Source organism: Micromesistius poutassou, assembly GCF_964030765.1.
Source record: "Micromesistius poutassou genome assembly, chromosome: 22".
Lineage (NCBI taxonomy): Eukaryota > Metazoa > Chordata > Actinopteri > Gadiformes > Gadidae > Micromesistius > Micromesistius poutassou.
In genome coordinates, this window is record NC_140292.1 from 9,354,564 (window position 1) to 9,375,775 (window position 21,212).

The 21,212-nt window shown below is 50.6% G+C and overlaps 1 protein-coding gene across 1 annotated transcript in view; it reads left to right on the forward strand.

Annotated features, from left to right (window-relative positions):
* The window catches only part of nnt (nicotinamide nucleotide transhydrogenase), a gene marked incomplete at its 3' end in the record, with an annotated part of 76,410 nt that continues 55,198 nt past the window's right edge, over nucleotides 1-21,212 (forward strand). The window contains exons 1-15 of the mRNA XM_084486430.1: nucleotides 1-89; nucleotides 1,446-1,663; nucleotides 5,282-5,511; nucleotides 6,801-7,000; nucleotides 7,227-7,314; nucleotides 7,439-7,527; nucleotides 7,930-8,117; nucleotides 8,611-8,744; nucleotides 9,485-9,676; nucleotides 10,703-10,856; nucleotides 13,276-13,437; nucleotides 15,466-15,576; nucleotides 18,142-18,287; nucleotides 18,865-19,060; nucleotides 20,005-20,238. Of these exons, the coding sequence (XP_084342556.1) occupies nucleotides 1,510-1,663; nucleotides 5,282-5,511; nucleotides 6,801-7,000; nucleotides 7,227-7,314; nucleotides 7,439-7,527; nucleotides 7,930-8,117; nucleotides 8,611-8,744; nucleotides 9,485-9,676; nucleotides 10,703-10,856; nucleotides 13,276-13,437; nucleotides 15,466-15,576; nucleotides 18,142-18,287; nucleotides 18,865-19,060; nucleotides 20,005-20,238 (2,278 nt within the window). The 5' untranslated portion in view covers nucleotides 1-89; nucleotides 1,446-1,509. The remainder of the gene's footprint in view (nucleotides 90-1,445; nucleotides 1,664-5,281; nucleotides 5,512-6,800; nucleotides 7,001-7,226; nucleotides 7,315-7,438; nucleotides 7,528-7,929; nucleotides 8,118-8,610; nucleotides 8,745-9,484; nucleotides 9,677-10,702; nucleotides 10,857-13,275; nucleotides 13,438-15,465; nucleotides 15,577-18,141; nucleotides 18,288-18,864; nucleotides 19,061-20,004; nucleotides 20,239-21,212) is intronic.

Genomic DNA, 21,212 nt, shown 5'->3' on the forward strand with positions numbered 1-21,212 from the left:
TCCGGGTCACCAGAGTTCGCCCTGCTGTGTTTGTGCCCACAGTGAAGCGACTCCGCCGTCAGTGAGGTCACTCGTCTTTCTCTGTGCAGGTAATGTCTGGCGCTCAAACAAAGCACCTGCTTTCAATGTGTGTTTGTTTGCACCTCTTTTCGCCCGTGGAAACACGTCGGGTTCATTCATTCTTGCTGTTTTTCTCTGTTAGCGCCGCTAGCCTCGGTTAGCTTCCCTTCCCGTTAGTTTTGTGCAGCGAAAAGGAAAGTGAGTCCTCAGCTGAGCCGCTCATCCCGCCTCCGAACCCCCGGTCGGGCTTCAGGAGGCGGGCGGAGTGGCTCAAGAAGCGGACTCACTTTCCTGCCCTGCGGCAGAAGGCTCTGATAATGAAATGAAAGTGGTCAAAGTAAATGCATACAAATGACCCATTTAGTTATTGTTGACATTGTTGACATTGTTGACACACGTTTGAATGGCAAGGTCGCAATCTAAATGAATGCAATATATTCCTTGATGTACAACTGTATTTGATAGAGGTTTATTGTATGGTAACATACACTATATGGGAGTCGGATAACCTTCAACCTTGTCCTATAGGTCTGTTCTTGAACATGAGTGGTTGCCCTTACTGGTCCACTTTGCTTTTAACTTATTGTTCCAATGTGTCAATGATTAAATCACCAACTTAAAGCTGACTCGTGATAACTGTCGCCAAAGATCCCTCGCAGTGTGCAGCGCTCTGGTTGGAGCAGCGGGGAGCCACAGTTCACTGGTAGTATGCACACGTAGCCTGCTCTTGGCGTCGTGGGAAAGCATGTGAGAAACACAGGTGGCTTCCCCACGCTAGACAAGCGGATCTCGAGGTAGTCCCGACGCTAGGAGGCATTGGCTTCATGTTACCTTTACAAAAAACGATTCTATATCAATGCATATTTTCAGTCCAAAAATGCCACGTGGATGAACCACATAGCTACACAGCTGCACAGTGCAGCTGTCAAAACAAAAAACCTGGCTTATTTAAAAACTACTAGACTAGAGACCAGTCTGTAGATGAGTGCACACTAGTTGGTTATAATCTACATGGCATTGTCTTCTGCTGAACTGAGTGAATTTAAGTGACTTATAAAAACATGTGTATTCTAATGAAGGATATGTGTGTTTTGAAGGCTGCAGTCTTAGGGGATTTTTCAAAACGTAAACTACTCCACTAGACACTACAGCGGCAAACAATTTCTAAAATGCTAAACTGCTTTAACACGATTCAATCAAAAGCCTACGTTGGATTTCCAGACGTCCATGTGCACCTGTCCGAGGAATACGGCGGCAATAAATCAAAGGGCTCCCCTCGTACACACTTTTTAAAAAAGGTTCACTTGTGAGGGAAGTAATAAATAACTGCTGAGCGTGCTGAATGCTCCCTGGCCTCACCTGCCTCCCCCCCTCCCCACCACTAGGAGGCGTGCTGTCGGTCCCCCCCTGAGCTCCTGCTGCCAAGTGTGTGACTGCGAGCTGTGCACCATGACCAGCCTCCTGCGTGTTGTGGCGGCCAGCTGCTCTGCCCCCGTGTTCAGCGGGCTAGCGTGTGCCAAGATACAGAGCGCCCGCGCGGTCAAGCTACCGTGCGTGCGTTACTTCCGGACCCAGCAGGCGCTGGCGAGATGCGCGGCCCCAGGTAAGGCACGCTGGGACTTGGGAGGGCTCGGGACCTGAGACCCCAGGCCAGTGGGTCGCAACCTTTTGTCTTGAGGGGTACCACTCATCAAGACCTCCTCATATGCAACCGGCAAAAAGTCGGATCAGAACACAATTATACACCATTATTAGTGCAAGGAGGCCAGAGCCGCTGGGAGACAATGAAAGGAAAAGCTAAGGAACGCTGCATATGCTTCCAGTGTGGTGATTGAACTCAAAATAACACTGGCAAACATTGCAATGGAAAAAATGTGATTGTTAATGAAGTGATGATAGTGATGAATGCATAAAGTGACACTATTTATAAAACAATAAGTGGTATGTGGTATGCGAAGCACAGGCTGAGAAACATCGCCCTTGGCTAAGCTATTCCCATAGCCTGGAGATGCGTGTTGTCAAACATTGTGTGACACAACCTTCACATATCAGGCCATATGGGACCCAGTGGGGGGCCGTCACATTGTGATCCAATTGAAAGCCAAGAGGTAGAAAGCAACCTTTATGTGATGCCTTCTCTCTGGGATCAGAGTCAGACCGGTTCTTTTGAAGATGTGTTCCGCATTGATCCGAGCCGCCAGTTCATCTGGTCGTAACAAATGTTTTAAATCCACAAGAAGACAGTTTGTCGTTGGTTTTTTTTGTTTGTTTTTTAGAACATGTGACCAGATTTTTTTTATTTTTATGTTTCCGGGAAGACCACATGATCTGTAGTGCTCCTCTCGGATTAATCCTGACCATTCCAGATTGTATTGACTCTAATCAAGGGCCAGTTCAGAGTCTGGATGACCTGCTCCTTGGATCACGTCCAAGTTCTAGAGTCCAGTCACCTCTGAGACCCAAAACAGCTATGGTGAATTTGATAAACAGTCTGGCAGCACAACACAGCTTATGGTTATCATAGGCTGTGTGTCGTATGTTGGTTGCATTAAAGGGTCTAAGTTCACAAGTAATGAAATAATGAGCGAAGATTCGATCAGGCCGATTTAGGCCGTTTGTAAAATGCATAACAATGCATGGTTGTGTTTGCTTGGTGACACAAAATGTTGCCATGGTAATGTGTCCCAGACAAGCCCATCTATTGCTGTAGTTATGCAATATGAGTCTGTACATTCAGGAAAACAAAAGATGAGGCTATTATACTTTGTTTTTACTTAAAATGGTGTCATTCTCTAACCAAACTGTTAGTTTGGTTGCCTGCCGAAAGGTGGAACGAAAAGGTTATATGCTCAGTCTAAAGGATGTAGATTATTGTACTATAAATTGTACAATTGTACAATTGCTACATCGTCTCATTCCTCATCTTTCAGTAAGCCCTGGACGTATATATGCATCGGCCCTTTACTTATTGGCTAGGCTTTCTACCTGTGTTTGTTCTGCTCCAAGGTCACGTGAATAACAACTTGTGTGTGTTGGATGTCAGCGTTCACCAGTAACAACTGGTTGCAGGTGGTCAATGTTTGTGTGTTTGTGTGTGACGCACACGCATACCTATTCCTCCAGAGAGCTGAAGGCCTATTGAACGGTGCATGTGTGACCACAGTGCACATTAGTATCTATATGGGCGGTATGTTTGTTATAGCTGTGACCGCTGCTGGACAGCATTCCTGCTGCCCGGCCTGCTCCAGTTACAACCGCCACACTATCTATTCTGGACAGAGCGTCACCACTTGACTGATGACTTTAACTCTGTAGAGGCCATGCCTCGGCTCCTATAGGAGTTTAGTCTTAACTAGATTGGTGTATGAGACATAGCCCTGATTGTGTTTGGGCTAATTTAGATCCTACGTATTTGGTTTGTTGTGGTTTAATGTAAGTTAATACTGTCTATTATGTGGTCAAGCTCAACTTGCTAAACCAACATTGGAGCATAATAACAACTCTGAATCGTGTGTAGGACCAAGCAGGACTTGAGTTGCACTACTGGAGTATATGCTGCTCCCGAGTGTTCTCTATCAAGTCTCCATTGTTTTGATGTGTTCTTGCCCTTTTTTGGGTATCTGGGATTGTGAAGCCCTGAAATAAATCTGAGAGAAGAATGTCTTTCCAAGTTTTTTTTATTGTTGTGATATGTATATCCTATATCTTAACTATATAAAAGAAGAGAAACCTTGAAGCGGCAGGTAGAAAGTGGAGCACCTTGTGATTGGCTGGAGTGTTTGTGTATGGTGGCCCTGGCAGGTTCAATGGAATTTTCCATACCGGTTCCCACTGCGTGTCCTATTTGTCACCGACATGCGATGAGTGACAATATCAATGAATCATAAATCACTGTTTGCTTTTTGAGTAGTTATACTTTTCCTCTTTTTTCACATTTACATGCAACCTTTTTTTTTCTATTTCTGCATTGGATAAAATCAGTTCCTCTTGACTTATTGACGTGGACACTCTATGTCCTTGTTGGGTTGGTCACCTTGACTGGCCCAGCAGGTATATTTATGGTAAAAACAACGCTATGCAGGCTATGCACGCCTGCCGTCCTTCCCCCATTAGACCTCCCTTTCCTTCAGCTCCAGTATCACCTCGCCCCCCTCTGCCCGTAGTATAGGGCCAGGACCCCGGCCATCACATCCACCCTGCAGGGAGCCCGAGGAGGTCGTCAGGCCTATCTGCATATTACACGGCTATGGAAGATTCTGTAGCATAATCTGATCAAGTCTCAGCGTTTTGTTAGTACTAGAAGACACGTTGCATACATTAAGGTCAAAGTATCATCTTATAGTTAAAATCCAGTATATGAAACAAATCTGAGGGATTTTATTGAGTTACATTAGAAGATTAGTAAAGAATAAAAAAGTGAGAGGTGGGGAGAGCTAAATGTTAAAAGCGTATTTGTTCTGGAGCTTTCCCTCTTTCTGATCCAACTCTGTACTGCCCCAGTCTGATATTAAATCTGTGTACAATTTATCTTCATTACCTTTTTATTGCCCATTTGTTCTTTGTCTATCTGAGCCATAAACCTGCTCCTCTGGAATGCTCTTCAATCATTTTCCCGCCTTGGACTGGCACAGCTCTGATCTGGGATGAAGGAATAACCCCGGACAGTTGAGGGCCCCGCCCCCAGAGCTTAGATAAACAGGTCCTTTATGTTCAGGTGTGGGTGAGATCGCTGGTGTGTTAATGGGAAAGCCTCTTTGCACCTTCCTGCCAATCTTTATTTCATTCAACACTACCTCCCCCACACACCCTAAATATGAGAGTTAATCAAAATGGGCTCTGTCCCAAAAACATGTTCTAGGTTAGGATCAGCTTCTAGGTTATTCCCAGACAGTTGATGAGCGCTTTTCGGCAAAAAGCAAAGCGTTCTCCCCCATTTGCATTAACACTGAGGGCATTTAGCAGACGCTTTTATCCCAAGCGGCTTACAATGACATTTGTCAGAAGAAAGAGAAACAATATATCGCTGTCGGTACAGTAAAGATATTCCTAGAAACGAGTGCTAAGCATTTACAATTGCTACGTTAACCCATTCCCTGTATAAAACAATATAGCTAGGATAAGACGCTACACGGCGCTAAGTGTACTATTTAGTACAAGTGCCAGGACGTACAACATACAATCAAGTGCGTAACATAGCCACCTATTCCCCCCTGGCCCCCAGGGATCCCCTACAAGCAGCTGACGGTGGGCGTCCCTAAGGAGGTGTTCCTGGACGAGCGGCGCGTGGCCCTGTCCCCCGCCGGCGTGCAGGCGCTCATCAAGCAGGGCTTCAACGTGGTGGTGGAGGCCGGCGCCGGCGACGCCTCCAAGTTCCCCGACGAGATGTACGTGCAGGCGGGCGCCGCCATCCGCGACGCCAAGGACGTGCTGGCGTCCGACGTCCTGGTGAAGGTAGGCTCTCCCTTCCCCCCTCCAAACGACCTCCAGTAACGCACTGATGTCATCATCTGCCCCTGATGACATCGGAGCGTCTACGGCATTGACTTCGGCCAATCAGATCGCATTATGCAAATGTGTATGCAAATACACTGTCCAATGAAATCGCCTTTGTAATACAACCCGGGAACACATGGATATGCCAAAGTGAATGATGTCGAGTTTAGTAAATGAGGGCAAGTTTTACTGCAGCCATAGTTGAGCAAGAGGGGCATTCAGAGTAAACAGCAGGGGGCGCAACCAACCTGATATTGAAGGCTTCTGATTTTGTCCCAATGTACGGGAAACGCAGGGAGGGTGAGGGACGTGGTTCAAACTGCTTCGCCGCTATACATTGTTGGGTTTTTATCAATGCTGTATTGTATCACAAAGCTGGGGGAAAGCTAGTGCAGAGCTAGAGCAGGGAAGCTCGCCAATGAACACATTTTTGACTTAATGGCGGCAAATGCTCAAGTTTGTAGTAAATTCTATGCTGCATAGAAGTATAATGCCACTTTACTAAACTGTTCCTTTCTTTTTAATAATTTAATTGAATGATGAGAAAATAATAAAACCTCAAACCCACCAGCCCACCCTCGCTCCCACCAAATTAATTGCTGCTATTAAAGCGCGACGCAGTGCAGATGTGAAGCCGGCTTGGAATGCGAGAGCGGAGACGGTGATGTGTGTTTAAAGCTGTTGGAAAGGAAGGTCGTGTCGTGACCCCCACCACGTCCCATCGCCAAGGCAACAATTAAACACGTCCACAATGTCCCGCCAAGAGCCGCCAACGGGAACGCGGGGAAGCGGAGGAGACGTGTCGGACCGCTGATGGGAACGGAAAAGCGGGAAAGTGTCTCGTTCGCGTGCCCAGACTGTTCTCAGCGCCCCGCTTAAAGACGCCCGACGTCAGGATGTGTTTAAAGTTATTCGCTTCTGTCTGGGGTCGCGACCCCGCGCCGGAGAGACTTCAGTCGGCCCGGTCGCCAGTAATAACATGGTCTGCCCTCCGCCTCGGGGCGCAGCGCTCTGGGACGGACCAGACGGGTTCAATTATCCCCTCACTTAATAATATTACATTTGGTTGTACTCTTTATTTTATCTTTTTCTTCAACCAGATGAGACTCGTCGAGATTACAATCAGCTTTTTCAAACGCGACCGGGCATGAAAAGAAAGATTTTGCTTTAATGATGACCCCCCTATTGGTTAATGTATTCATCCTATCCCGTCCATTCCCCCCCCCCCTTTCCCCAACGGCGCCCAGGTGCGTGCGCCCCTGGTCAACGAGATCGACCTGATGAAGGAGTCGGCCACGCTGTTCAGCTTCGTGTACCCGGCCCAGAACCCCGAGCTGCTGGAGCTGCTGGCCCAGAAGAAGGCCACCGTGCTGGCCATGGACCAGGTGCCCCGCGTCACCATCGCCCAGGGCTTCGACGCACTCAGCTCCATGGCCAACATCTCCGGGTACGTGGTGGGCGTGGGTGGGGGGGGGGGGGGGTAGGAAGGCTGGGCTTTTGTTGATCAAAGACAACAAATGTGTCGTTAACTCAAGCAAGGACAGTAATGTTTGGTTGCGTTCCTATGCAACATACAGACTGTTTGTGTTGTATTACGTATTAAGACGTAGGCTAGGTTCAGTGTGACTCCCCTCCGGTGGACTGATCTGTGTCTCCACGGCAACCATCTTCAGGTACAAGGCTGTGGTGCTGGCGGCCAACAGCTTCGGCCGGTTCTTCACCGGACAGATCACCGCTGCTGGGAAGGTTCCCCCTGCAAAGGTCCGTCTAAAATACGTTCTTTCTCACTATGAGAGTTCCCATAAACACTTTCACCTGTAGCGTTCCCTGACTGTGTGTGTGTGCATGCGTGCATGCGTGTGTGTGTGTGTGTGTGTGTGTGTAGGTGCTCATCATTGGCGGGGGTGTGGCAGGCCTTGCTGCAGCCGGTACTGCCCGGGCGATGGGCGCCATCGTAAGGGGGTTCGATACCCGGTAGGTTGGCCTCCTGTTCTGGGCGCGCACACGCGTGTCTAACGTCCGCTTGGGTTACTGTCCTTTGAACGGTCGGTTAACTTCTAAAGCTTGACCTTAGATCTGTTCTAAAATGTGTGTTCAGGAATATGTTGTTTGATGTTGTGTTAATGTTACCGTGTTATTCATTAAAGCTATGTTATTTGATTCAGTGCAAGGAGAGAAACTTAAAAGCAGATTGACCAATGGATGGTCCTGTGAATTACAAGATGTAGCATGTTCATCTCCGCATGTTATAACATGTCAACATGCTCTTCAGTACTGCACTACCAGTACGGCTTGATCAATACGGTCCCAAGCTTCAATACCACACCCGTCGGTGATGTGTTCACCACGCTCCTCTTTGTGGAACCCCCCCACCAGAGCTGCAGCCCTGGAGCAGTTCAAGTCCCTGGGGGCGGAGCCTCTGGAGGTGGACTTCAAGGAGTCCGGCGAGGGCCAGGGGGGCTACGCCAAGGAGATGTCCCCGGAGTTCATCGAGGCGGAGATGAAGCTGTTCGCCAAGCAGTGTCTGGACGTGGACATCCTCATCAGCACCGCCCTCATCCCGGGTATGCAGGGACGCACGCACACCACGCTATTCAGGGTATAGGACACTGGTACCCACGGGAGAAAGACCAAGGAGGAATGTATTTAAAGACCTGGAATGACGTTGAGAGCGTACCTACCTTTTTATTAGATGAGGAAGGAGTGGAAACATTTAGATTTGTATTGGTTGAAGGTTGAGTGTGGGAAGGTTTGTCTAATCACAATGTTGTTTGCAGCTGTAGATGCGTTAGTTTAAGCAATGTAACACATTCACGATTCAGTGACGAACCTCTAACCACTCACTGTTGGTACGATAACGGTAAAGCACATCCTGATGTTATTTCACATAAACTACTTTGAAAGTCAATTTAGACTTCTCAAGGTTTCATCTGGACTCGGTAATTAAATGATGAGAATCATTTTTCGGTCATTTTGTGCGTGTCGACAGCTGCATTGGACGTGTATTTTTCCCCAACTGCTCATTTTCTGACCCGTTTTGCGTTGCCATCCCTCCAGGCCGGAAGGCCCCCATCCTCATCACCACGCCCATGGTGGAGAGCATGAAGGACGGCTCGGTGGTGGTGGACCTGGCCGCCGAGGCTGGAGGCAACATCGAGACCACGGTGCCAGGGGAGCTCAGCGTTTACAAGGTAATACACACAAACACACACACACACACACACACACACCGTTAGAACCACACTCTCCTGCTAAACCTGGACCAGAACCTCTGGAAGGCTGTCATGATTGGTCACTGGTGTCGACCAATCCGACGTCCAAATAGAGTTGTTTGTCTTTCGGGAAAAGGTCTGTCATTCTTATTGTAATGAGAACTTGCGGTCCTGTATATAGCCCAGTATCATGACATAAATAGCCGTTGACATGCAGCACATAGGCGCCTGGACATGCCATGATATAGTTGATAACTGCAGAGGCCTGGTATGAGTGGTATTCTCTCCACCACCCCCACCTGTCTCATGACTAGCATTAATGGTGGCCCTTTGCATTCACCTTGGACAAAGTCAGAGGGCCGCTGTTGAAGCTAATGGTGTGCCATCTGCGTCCATTGGGCTGACATGATTGTACTCATGATGCTTTATTGTGTTTTTAGATATTTTATTTTATTTTTATTTAGACTAAATAAATGGATTCATAGCTGGGAATGGTGGTGGTTGAAAAGCATGGCTTTTTGCTGCATTGGCTTATAGTGAAGCCATTAGATGTACTGAATTGACCTACGCCTGTGACACTCAAATAACATTAGAATCCATTACAACTCAGCAATTATATTACTGTATTATTTTTGTTAAACCCTAGGCGTCACGAGATTGTGGTGATTCTTTGTGAAGAACGGTTCTCTGTTGTGTTCCCCCCCCCCCCCCCCCCCCAGGGCGTGACCCACGTGGGCTTCACGGACCTGCCCAGCCGCCTGCCCACCCAGGCCAGCACGCTGTACTCCAACAACATCACCAAGCTCATCCGCGCCATCAGCCCCGGCACGGACAACTTCCACCTCAACGTGAAGGAGGAGTTTGACTACGGCACCATGGACCACGTCATCCGGGGCTCCGTCGTCATGCAGGTACCACCGACCACCCCCCCCCCCCCACCCCCCCCCCTCCATAGCAGCTACGGCACACACGTGTTCATACGTCGTATCAATCTTGGTAATGTGTTTTAAAAGCTGCAATGGCCTTGGTCTGCCACAAGATGGCGCCAATAGCCTTATCATTGGAACAGTAGCGTGTACCTTCCTAGACCGGAGCAGCTGTCTCTCGTTGAAGAGGATCTAACAGTAATATTTTTCATAGTTTCTTAGTCAATCTCAGCAGGCCGTTGTCAGCTTCAAGGGCCGCGTTGAAGTCTCACTTTTAGTGTTATCAATTATTAACCATTTATGCACCCTTGTTTTTTTTTCATTTGTGATGTTGCGCCCCGTGTATACTAAGTGTAGGTAAATGCAGAGGAAATGGGGATACGCTGATTTGGGGTAATTTATTCAAAACGGGTTCAAAAGAGTATTTCACTAATATGTCCCTGGAAGATGTATCTTTGCAGTATCCAATTTCCTGTATAATTAAGTTAAGCACCCTGAAAATGTTCAAACTAAATATTTGACCCAGATCCAACCAACAGTAATGAGTGCAGCTAATGGCTTCAGGTTCTTGTTATTCTTGTACAGAGCATTGTTTTCATTAATGATCATGAATGCCAAGCATTCAGAGTTGGATCAAGAAGGCTTATATCAAGTCAATATTTTTATAAATCTCAACTAATGTTCTTATTCTCTTACCCTATTTCCCCTCTCCCCACCTCCTTTACCTCCATGGTCACCATGACACCCCACCTCCATGATCAACACCACATCCACCTCCATCCCATCCACCCCCACCTCCATGATCAACACCACATCCACCTCCATCCCAACCACCACCACATCCAACTCCATGATCACCACCACACACACACACACACACACACACACACACACACACACACACACACACACACACACACACACACACACACACACACACACACACACACACACACCTCCCTGCCCCATCACCCCCTTCACCACCACCCCCTTCCCCACCCCCTCCACCAGGACGGGAGGAACCTGTTCCCGGCCCCCCAGCCCAACAAAATGCCCGTGGCCGCGCCCCCCAAGTCCAAGTCGGTGAAGGAGCTGGCGGCAGAGAAGGCTGCCGAGGTGTCCCCCTTCAGGACCAACCTCACCACCGCTAGCATCTACACTGGAGGTAGGTCACGTGACGCCGGTGGCGGGTCACGTGATGCCGGTGGCGGGTCACGTGATGCCGGTGGCGGGTCACGTGATGCCGGTGGCGGGTCACGTGATGCCGGTGGCGGGTCACGTGATGCCGGTGGCAGGTCACGTGATGCCGGTGGCAGGTCACGTGATGCCGGTGGCAGGTCACGTGATGCCGGTGGCAGGTCACGTGATGTCGGTGGCAGGTCACGTGACGCCGGTGGCAGGTCACGTGACGCTGGTGGCAGGTCACGTGACGCCGGCGGCAGGTCACGTGTACGCTGGAGGTAGTTTCACATGTACACCTGAGGTAGGTCACATGACGCTGGTGGTAGGTCACATGTACGCCTGAGGTTGGTCACATGACGCTGGTGATAGGTCACATGACGCCTGAGGTAGGTCACATGGACGCCGGAGGCAGGTCACGTGACGCCTGAGGTAGGTCAAGGTTGTTCACTGAAAGTAGGTCACATGCTTATAGTAGGATTTAGATGTTTGGGGATGGAACCCAGAGCCCTTCCTCTGGGAGTCGCTACATGCGCGACACCGTGTTCGGCCTGTCGGTCTATTTATGGAGCGATGTAATGAAGAAGCTGTGTGGAATATGTCCAGAGTGAATCTTAAACCTGTACTCAATCAAACGAGGTTTGCAGCCGCTGCTGAAGGTGTTTTCTTACCTTCTTCCCCAGACAGACAAGTGTGTTGAGTCATGGCTGGATGGGTTTCACTCCTCAGACGCGCTCCTTTTAGAACCAGTTGAATAAAAGTGGTGACTGCAGAGAAACAGGGGTTATGTGGGGCCGCCGGGCCCCCCAGGCAGCGAGTCTGAGTCCCCTGGTGTAGAGTTTAAAGTGTTGGCCGTTAACCCAGGGATGATTTTTGCTTTATCTCAAGTTTCGCGTTCTGTTCTCTTTGGCCAAGTTTAAAATAAAAAAATAAAAAGCACTACATGTTGGGGAAGGCGGGGGGGGCAAAAGCAGTGTTAGAATCGGCCGACTGTTATTAATGAGGAGAGCACCAGACTAGATGAGACGCTAGGGCTAACGTGGGGCTGTGTTAGTTTTCTCCCCAGGGTGACGCCTGGGTTAACGGCCGGCTATTTACAACTACTGGTGGGGTTCTCACCCGAGTGTGTCGGGGTGGGGGGGGGGGGGCTGAGAGAGAGAGACAGAGAGAGGTATACAGGCGTGTGTGTGTACACACACACCCCGTAAGTGTCAGGAAGTGTGCGTTGTAAAAAGCCAGCCCCCTCCACCCCCCGCGGTGCGTTTGTCTCAAGTGCTTCTGTGGCGGGGGGTTTCCCACACAGACCCCCCCCGACCCCCTATTACGGGCCTTCACACGGCGTTCAGCCTGATGTTTGACGCCGTTCTCACGCTGGACACGAGACCACTGGGCCCCCTTGTAGCTTTAAGGCTTAAGCTGCTTGTGCCATGCCACATGCCACATGCTACTGCGTGGTTAAAACCGTTTGCAATGGAACAAGATGGCTTTGCAAAGGTTCTTTTCAATTAGTGCGTCAGCGCAACCGTCACTACAAGGTGTACTTACATCAGATGTACACTAGAGGGAGATTTATCAACCATCTAAATGACCATTGGGCGCAACATCTGCATCGGAACATTTTCCGTTATTTATTTTCACGTTAACTGGTGCACGCGCGTCCTACATTTTGGGAGTTTACAAAGTTTTCAAAAGCAGAGAAATGACAAGATCGCCACGTTTTTATAAGCATCTAAGCTAAGCTAGGTTAGCCTCGCTCAAGATCACCCGTCGGTGATCCGCAACACCCCAGCGGGACGTCCTGCTGCGGTCGCGCCTCTGACTCCGTCGACGGGGAACGGACGGCGCCCTGCCGCCGCATCGCCTGGTCACGTCGATGCTGAGACAAAGTGCTGCTTCAGAACGCCACCGGCTCTCAGCGCTGGTTGGACGTCAGGGGCGGAGAAAACATAAAACGACGCGAGAGGAAATGTGTTTGTTTTCAGACGGCTACAAAAGATGTGTTTTGAAACGGCGGTCGGAATGATCTCCGTTGAACGTCAAAGCGAGTCCACTTTTAGCTGAGTGGTGTTTAGTCGACATTGTTCAATCGTTGCCGCAAGATACTAGGTGTTCTCTTTTGATGTCCTCCTCGGTGCACATTTACTTCTGTTTCTGTAGCATGGGCGTTTGATAAAGCTTGTTTGCGCTGCATCAGGGCAGTATAGTCTAGTTGTTAGCGGTTATGACTCTGTGGGACTCTCTCTAACGACGTTCCTGAACATTTGTGAAAGTCTGCACTATGTCAAAGTAAATTAAGTGAGTCATTCACAACATCTTTCTGTTTATTTTTCTCTTTCGCTCTCTCGTATTCTTATTCTCTCGCTCTCTCGCTCTCTTTCTCTCTCTCTCTCTCTCTCTCCCCCCAGGCTTCGGCACCCTGCTGGGACTGGGCTTGTCCGCCCCCAACGCCGGCTTCACCCAGATGGTGACGGTGTTCGGCCTGGCGGGCATCGTGGGCTACCACACGGTGTGGGGCGTCAGCCCCGCCCTGCACTCGCCGCTCATGTCCGTCACCAACGCCATCTCAGGTACGCCACTCCACGCCGTCACCACGGAGACGGGACCGGAGGCGATGCGTGTCTCTCCACTCGACGCGATGACGTGTTTCTCGTGTCGTGACTCTTGGCGCCACATTTTTGACAAAGCAACGTCTGTGATCAATGCGACGGCTCCAAACGACCGGAGGGCGTGCCGTAGACGTGTGGACCAGGCCTGGTCCTGGGTCCAACATAACAACTTGTTATGTTGCATCCATTTGCAACGTGTGTTCTCCAAACCTAAACTGGTGTGGTGGGAACCGAAGGGAGTTTCCCCACATCTAAAGACGCGGTCCCCTTTACACGCAGACCTCAGAGGCCTTTCATCCACGTCCTCTCCGGCCTCCCGGTTGGTTTTGTAGACGCGATTTTCCAAACAGGCGAGCGACATTCCCCTAATGGGTCGTATCCTTATTGCCACCTCCGTCTTAACACCAAGGGGTGAAGAGGTTAGAGTGTGTGTGTGTGTGCACGTGTGTGTGATGTGTGTGGCATGCACGTGTGTGTTCCACCCCTTTGATCACTACTGAGGGTGTACGGGGGTCGGATGTAACACGGTGTCTGTGATCTTTGGCACCCGGGGGGGCCAAAAGGTCTTATTAACACGCACACACACACGATCAGAGAAGGGTGTCTGCTGGGCCACTCAAGAAACAATTGTCGTTGACCGTGATTTTAATTAGCTTCCTTTAAAAACAGACGGGTAATTAACACCCCTAGTTTGTTATTTTCCATTTTGTAAAATAGAATATATAAAAAAGCAAAAAGAGGCATCTTAGTGTGTGTCTGCTCTCCATCACCTCCCATGCTTTACATTCTAGAAGCCTCATTTTTTCCCTCCATGCTTTGCAGGACTGACTTCCCAATCCCCCTGTTCTCGTCTATATTTTTTATAATACCTTTTATTTCTGTCATTGACACACTGCGGTCAAGGAAACTCTTAAGACGGATGGAATCCACACACGCGCGTACATGTGCACACACACACACACACACACACACGTACACACACACACACACAGACGTTAGGGAAGCCTGTTGGAATGTGGGATTGGAAGTGTGGGCACGACCGTGTTGTCATTGGCCAGAGCCGTGCGTTCCAACCGGTCGGGCCTTAGAACAGGTGGGTGATCCTCAGTGCTCGTAGCCGGTGGCGTGATATCCAGTGTCTGGTAGGGAGGCCAACTTGGCCCTACCTGGAGATCACATGCATGCTTTTATCTACCAGGGGGGTGCGGGTGGGTGGGTGTGTGGGTGGGTGGACCCGTCCAGGTTTCAATCCAAGAAACATGTGTAAATAGTCTTATGATGAGCTTACAAAGGAGAGGACACTGGGTAGAGGAAGTGAGTCAGGTGTTGTTGGTGGGGGTGGTCTTTACCGTATCTGACCTAAGTACAACAGTATTCTCATAAATATTCATCTCACCGGGGGGAAACCCGCGGGTCATCTGAGTGTCTGTTGCTCTGCTCACCGAATCACTTCCAGTCATGGCCCGTGACACTACCTCACCATATTTAAACCATGCTGTGTGTGTACACAGCCGTATAAATACCAAGTTATTTTAAATTATATATCCCTTCATTGTTGATTCATTGTTTCATTGTGTTTCTAAGACCAATTCACACTCCATCTGACTCCTGACCAAACAAGCCCTCCTCGGTCAATATCTCTGCGTCTCCCGTCCAGTTCCCTGTTCTGTAGCGCGCTCGGGTCTGATATCGGCTAACTACCGGCAGGCCTCCACTTCCTGCCCCGAGCCGTCGTAAGGCCGATGGCGGCGGCGGCGTCTTTCGTTAAGCCGGACGGCCAGCTGTCGGCCTCTGCGTCGGCCAACGTTCCATCGCCGTCTCCGTTTCCCCGTCTCCGCATTTCGTCTCCATTCTCTCAAAGCTTGTTAGTGGTTTTCAACACGATTCCCCCCCCCATCCCCATCCCCATCCCCCCCATCCCCATCCACCAGCCGTGCGAAAATAATCTGCAATTTTTCCAATATTTCCCTGCGTGTGTGTGTTCCCCAGGTCTGACGGCCGTGGGTGGTCTGTCCCTGATGGGCGGTGGCTACGCCCCCACCGACACCGCCGAGACGCTGGCCGCGCTCGCCGCCTTCATCTCCTCCGTCAACATCGCCGGTGAGTCACCCGTGGCGGCCTCCGCTACGCCTACACCTTAACCTGAGAACACACCAGCTTTGGGCATATGCGAACCATGCGCCGTGAACAAACTGCACCATGTGCGCTTTCTCATCAGCACCCTCTAGTGGCCCGAGATGGATCTACAGTTGGGAGCGCAGTCATTTTCGGGCGACCCTTATTGTCGTCGGGAGGAAGGTTTAAAAGTGGAACATAATGAAATGATGTGGAGAGAATAGTTCTCTGTATGATTGAGTTGTCGACGGGCACATTTTATTCCCCAGAACTCCCCAGTTCAGATATTTTGTAATGGGAGTAAACGGCTGCAGTAGAAAAGCGACACGTATATGAAATATACACACTCTTCAGTCTTATTATTGCAACCACAGGTTTCTGTTAAACAACCTCTACGACACACCTGCTCCTACGAACAGCCTCCGGGTTAGACCACACACACACACACACACACACACACACACACACACACACACACACACACACACACACACACACACACACACACACACACACACACATGCGCTCGCACGCTCACTAACCCTTACCTCTGCTATTAGCCCTAATAATTCTCATTATAATGGCAAAGTTCCTGTAGTTAATAGAATGCCCATCACTGGATAATTAGGCTGAGGAAACGGGGTCGCCCCGGGCCAGGGCTGCTAATTCAGCTTCATTTTTCCTCCCTTTAAGAATGTCCCTAATGGCTCACAGCTAGAACCACTTAGTCGCTCTTTCCTTAAGTGTAGGGCGAGCGGGACAGCGACGGTGCTCATCGGGACGGGACACTCTGTCGGTTCCCCCCCCGTGAACGGCGTCCTGTGATCCCTCGAACCGTCGCCCCGGCGCGACCCACCGAAGGTCGCGGCGAGGTCGCGAGCGATCCAGAAGACCCCCCCCCCGCCGACAGAGCCCGCTCGCCCGCGAGGGAATCCACCTGGTTCAACCGCTTATTAGTTCCTCGGGCCGCGGGTTCTCCTCAGGTTTCCTCGCGATGTGAACCAAGGAAAGCAGCGTGTTTTTATAGAGATACTCGGGGTCTTTTTTTAATTTCGACACGGCCGCTGTGGTCTCTTGTTTTGTGTACGTTCCACACTCACATTTTCCTAAGCGGTCGACTGTGTTACCCATAAACCCTTGGGGTTGGTAGGGGTGGGTGGGTGGGTGGGTGGGTGGGTTCCTGGCTTCAGTCTCTTTCCCTGCGTGTCTTCCCAGGGTCACACAGGTGCTAGCATGTTCATTCATATGTTTTCCAGGTGTTTTCCATGCATGGAAAACACCTGGAAAACATATATGAATGAACATGCGTGCATGTTTCTCTTTCTGTCTTGAACATAGTGCGGCGACCAAATAGATAAACACGTAAAGGAACACCTAATGTTGGGAGTAGCAACATCAACATATTCAGAGGTCTGCATCCAGGTCTGCTGTCTTTGAAGATCCCAACATGTTCTCCGGCTCGACCGCTTCCTACGACGCCCAAGTGCGATGTTGACGCAGCGTAGGTCTCTCTATTTACACTCATCCGTCAGGACGAGGTAACAGTGCTCCGTCAGACCACAGTCTACACGTCTATACGATTGATAGCCACACTTTCCCAATGCGTTATGTGTCATTATCTGCTCCTCCTCGGCTCCAGCTGGGGAGCGTCACTCTGCCGCTCCCTTAATAACGCGAAGGAGTCCTAATGAAAGGGAGCAGGTTGTTTTTCGCCCTGCACGCCGTTAGGACGCCTCGCCGGGCCAGAATAAAGCGATCCGCTCGTCGGGTGATTAAATATGAAACATTGACCGGTTTCACAGCCCGGTTCAGACGCTAAATCAGAGCTTCCATTCCTGAACGGTTTCCAGTGTAGGATGAGGTTTTCTGAAAGGGCACGGAAAACCACCACCTTTTTTTTTTCTCCTCCCCCTCCCGCTGGCGTCGGATTCAGACGCCCGGAGCGTTCATTCCTCCGTCTTGATATATTGACTCTGACGGCTACTGGAGTAATAGTAGTGGGATTGTTATTTCTGCTGTGTTTTACCGAGGACGGCCCGCCGGCTAAAATTAGCTGGAACAGCTGGGGCGACAGGTGCTACCTTTTTGTGTGTGTGTGTGTGTGTGTGTGCGTGTGCGTGCCAGGGGAAAACGGAGAGAAGTAACCTGGAGTAACGCGACCTGCCAGTAACAGTGAGACACCGTCTAGTCGTAGATTTTTTTTTTTTAATCTGTTTTTCGAGAGTTTCCTACTTGAAATATTAACGCCGGTGTGAAGGAGAGACCGAAGGGGAAAGCGCCTGACACTGAGGGCTGGCAGCCGACGCACGACGAGGACTCTGCCCGTGTTGTTGTCGTCCTCGTCTTTAAAGCAGATCTCTCTTGGACACGGGCCCTCGGGGGCCCGACCTCGTCTCCTCTCTCGGCTCTCCTTTCCTTTCCACTGAACCTCTGCTCTCTCTCTCTCTCTCTCTCTCTCACTCACTCACTCACTCACTCACTCACTCACTCACTCACTCACTCACTCACTCACTCACTCACTCACTCACTCACTCACTCACTCACTCACAGGTGGATTCCTGGTGACCAAGAAGATGTTGGACATGTTCAAGAGGCCCACGGACCCCCCGGAGTACAACTACCTCTACCTGCTGCCCACCGGGGTCTTCGTGGGGGGCTACGGCGCGGCGTTGCAGGCGGGGTACAACATTGAACAGGTGTGTGTGTGTGTGTGTGTGGAGCATTATGTGCTGTCCAACCATAATATTCTGGTAGTCCCCTCCCCAACCCCCCCTATGTGACCCAACACTGTAACACACGATCTGCCCGGTTCAGGCTGGGATCATTTTTAAAACAACAGATGCGATGGACCCAGTATGTCTCGCCTACTTTGCAGATTATAAACTGATCTGTGGAGGATGGTCCTGTGATCCGTGTGGATGTTCTCTTTTTAAGAGTCTATCGTCGCTCTACCAAAGCGCAAACAGAGAAATCCACACCAAAAAGACGTTTGTGTCGATGGTTTCGGTCAACATTTGACCTCAAATACGGCCCTTTGTGTTCCTGCTCCTTCATGTTTTAGGTCGTTGTGTTCAAGGTTGTCGTTATGGGGCGCTGTCCATGCATAAGGCCGCTGTAATGCATATTCCTTGGTTTTTCATGGTTTCATTTGCTAATCACTCCAACCCTACTGCTTAGGAATGTTCTCTTAGGCACCACAGTAGTGAAGAGCCCGTCCCAGCTCATGGTCGTACCCTAACCCCTGTCCCTCCCCCCACCCCCCCCCCCCCCCAGATGATGTACCTGGGCTCGGGGCTGTGCTGCGTGGGGGCGCTGGCCGGCCTGTCCAACCAGAAGACGGCCCGCCTGGGCAACGCCCTGGGCATGATGGGCGTGGCGGGGGGCATCGCGGCCGCCCTGGGCTACCTCAAGCCCTCCCCCGAGCTCCTGGCCCAGATGAGCGTGGCCATGGCGGTGGGCGGGACGGCCGGTGAGTCACGCCTAATGGACCGTGCTTGTACTCCTGCGTGCTCGTCGTGTTCAAGTGTGTTTCCAATTCCCCCCCAGTGGTTGTGGGGGTGTGTACTTGTGTGTGTGTGTGTGTGTGTGTTTGTGTTTGTGTGCATGAGCTCATGGGCCATGTTAATCAGCAGGTGTGCCCCGTGCGCAGCCTATCTCTGTGATGTTTAGATCAAACGCCGCACCGTGACCAAAGGCCCCAAACAGACCCGGGAGTTCAGAAGGAACCGCCGGGCCTCCTCTCATTGAGTCATGCCGCCCCCCCCCCCCCTCTCCCCCTGATTGGCGCTCTCGTCTCCAGGGTCAATTTGAATGCTAATTGTTCCAGTAACGGGCTGAAACCAGACTAAACCAACCTTCAGACAACAGGCCACTTCCAGATGCCCCCGCTAACCCCCCCCCTCCCCCCCCCACCGGGGTCGGGCCACAAACACAGCCCAGGCCCCCTCACACTCAGGACTCACAAACATGGAATTTCCCTAAACATCGTGTGTGTGTGCGTGTGCGTGCGTGCGTGCGTGTGTGCAAGAGATCCGGTGAGCGACCGGTGGTGTTCATTATACATATTTAGATATTTGAAATCAAAGTTTTGGAATACCTCCTGTTATTCCGTCTTAATTGTTTGCGCCGTGTGGAGGTGAAATGAGTCTTGACGTCTGAACGCTGTCGGCCGCCGTCATGCAGGGGCCGGGCGTCTGCAAGACCCGCTCGCCGTCCCGCCCGCGCTCAGCGACTTCAACATGTGCCTTCAACTGTTTTTTTTTTACCAACTTGTTTAGTTGCAGACTTCCTCGCTTTTTTAATTTTTTTTTTTTCTATGCTTTGCTTATGTTCCGGTGTAAACACCCCCCCCCCCCCCCTCCCTCCCCACTCCTCCTCGCTTCATCCACGCGTGACTCTGCCCCCCTCCCCCAGGTCTTGGCATCGCTAAGAGGATCCAGATCAGCGACCTGCCCCAGCTGGTGGCGGCCTTCCACAGCCTGGTGGGGCTGGCCGCCGTGCTGACCTGCGTGGCCGAGTACATGGTGGAGTACCCGCACTTCGCCGAGGACCCCGCCGCCAACTTCATCAAGATCGTGGCCTACCTGGGCACCTTCATCGGGGGCGTGACCTTCAGCGGCTCCCTGGTGGCCTACGGGAAACTGCAAGGTCAGGACGGGGGAGAGAGGGAGAGGGAGAGGCGGGGGGGGGAGAGAGAGACTGGGGAGGGAGGGAGAATGGAGGTCAGATGAAAATAGTGGGGGGGTTTTGGATGAAATGTGTTGCTGAAAAATGACTTGGTGAATTGGATGGGTTGCAAATGTTCTCGTGATAGTGATTGAATCGTCTTGGTTATTTGGTACGGCACATTTTCAAATTCAAAGCCTCACAAATCGTAAAGATGTGGTGGCTTTCCTCGGCCACTGATCCTTGTCAAAACTATACTTTTAGCTTTCTTTAGCTTCAGCCATCGCAGCTCGGCTCTGTTCGTGTTTTTAGGCCGAACAATTAAACCCAACAGATTCCCGAGCCGCGGGTTGAGCCTCAAACGGTCCTTCCCAGCGAGTTCTAGGAAACAAGAAGCTCTCATTGTGCTGTAATGGCAGTGATTGAGCCTCCTCTGACCACACTAGCAGTGAAAGGAAACGCAGCTGAATGTCTGCACCGCGCTGGCCAGATGTCGTCCACCCAGCTCATATGCGGTCGTTCTTTGACCATTCCTCATTCTCGGGTAGACAGCAGCCCCTCCGGTCATTTTCCACTTGTTTCCTGAAAACTGGAATTCATTATGCCGACATGGAGCGTTCCTACCTATAGGTAGGAGCTATATCTTCCAAATACGTTTTTTTCATCACATTCATTTTCAAGTGGATGAAAAAATGTAATTCATCTTTAAAATGTCCAGAAATATTTTTGCGCGGCGTTCAAACTAGTTTGACGTCAGCAGTGTTTGTGACCAAATCATTGAGAGAAAGACCACGTATTCATCACTACAGGGTTTACTACAAAATACGCCAGTGGTATGGGAACGATCTCGGCATGAGATCGTGTCACAGACACACACGTGCGCTGCATCCAAGCAAGACCCTTTGACGACCTCCTGACACCCTGCCTGATGAGACTCTGTCCTCCCCCCCCCCCCT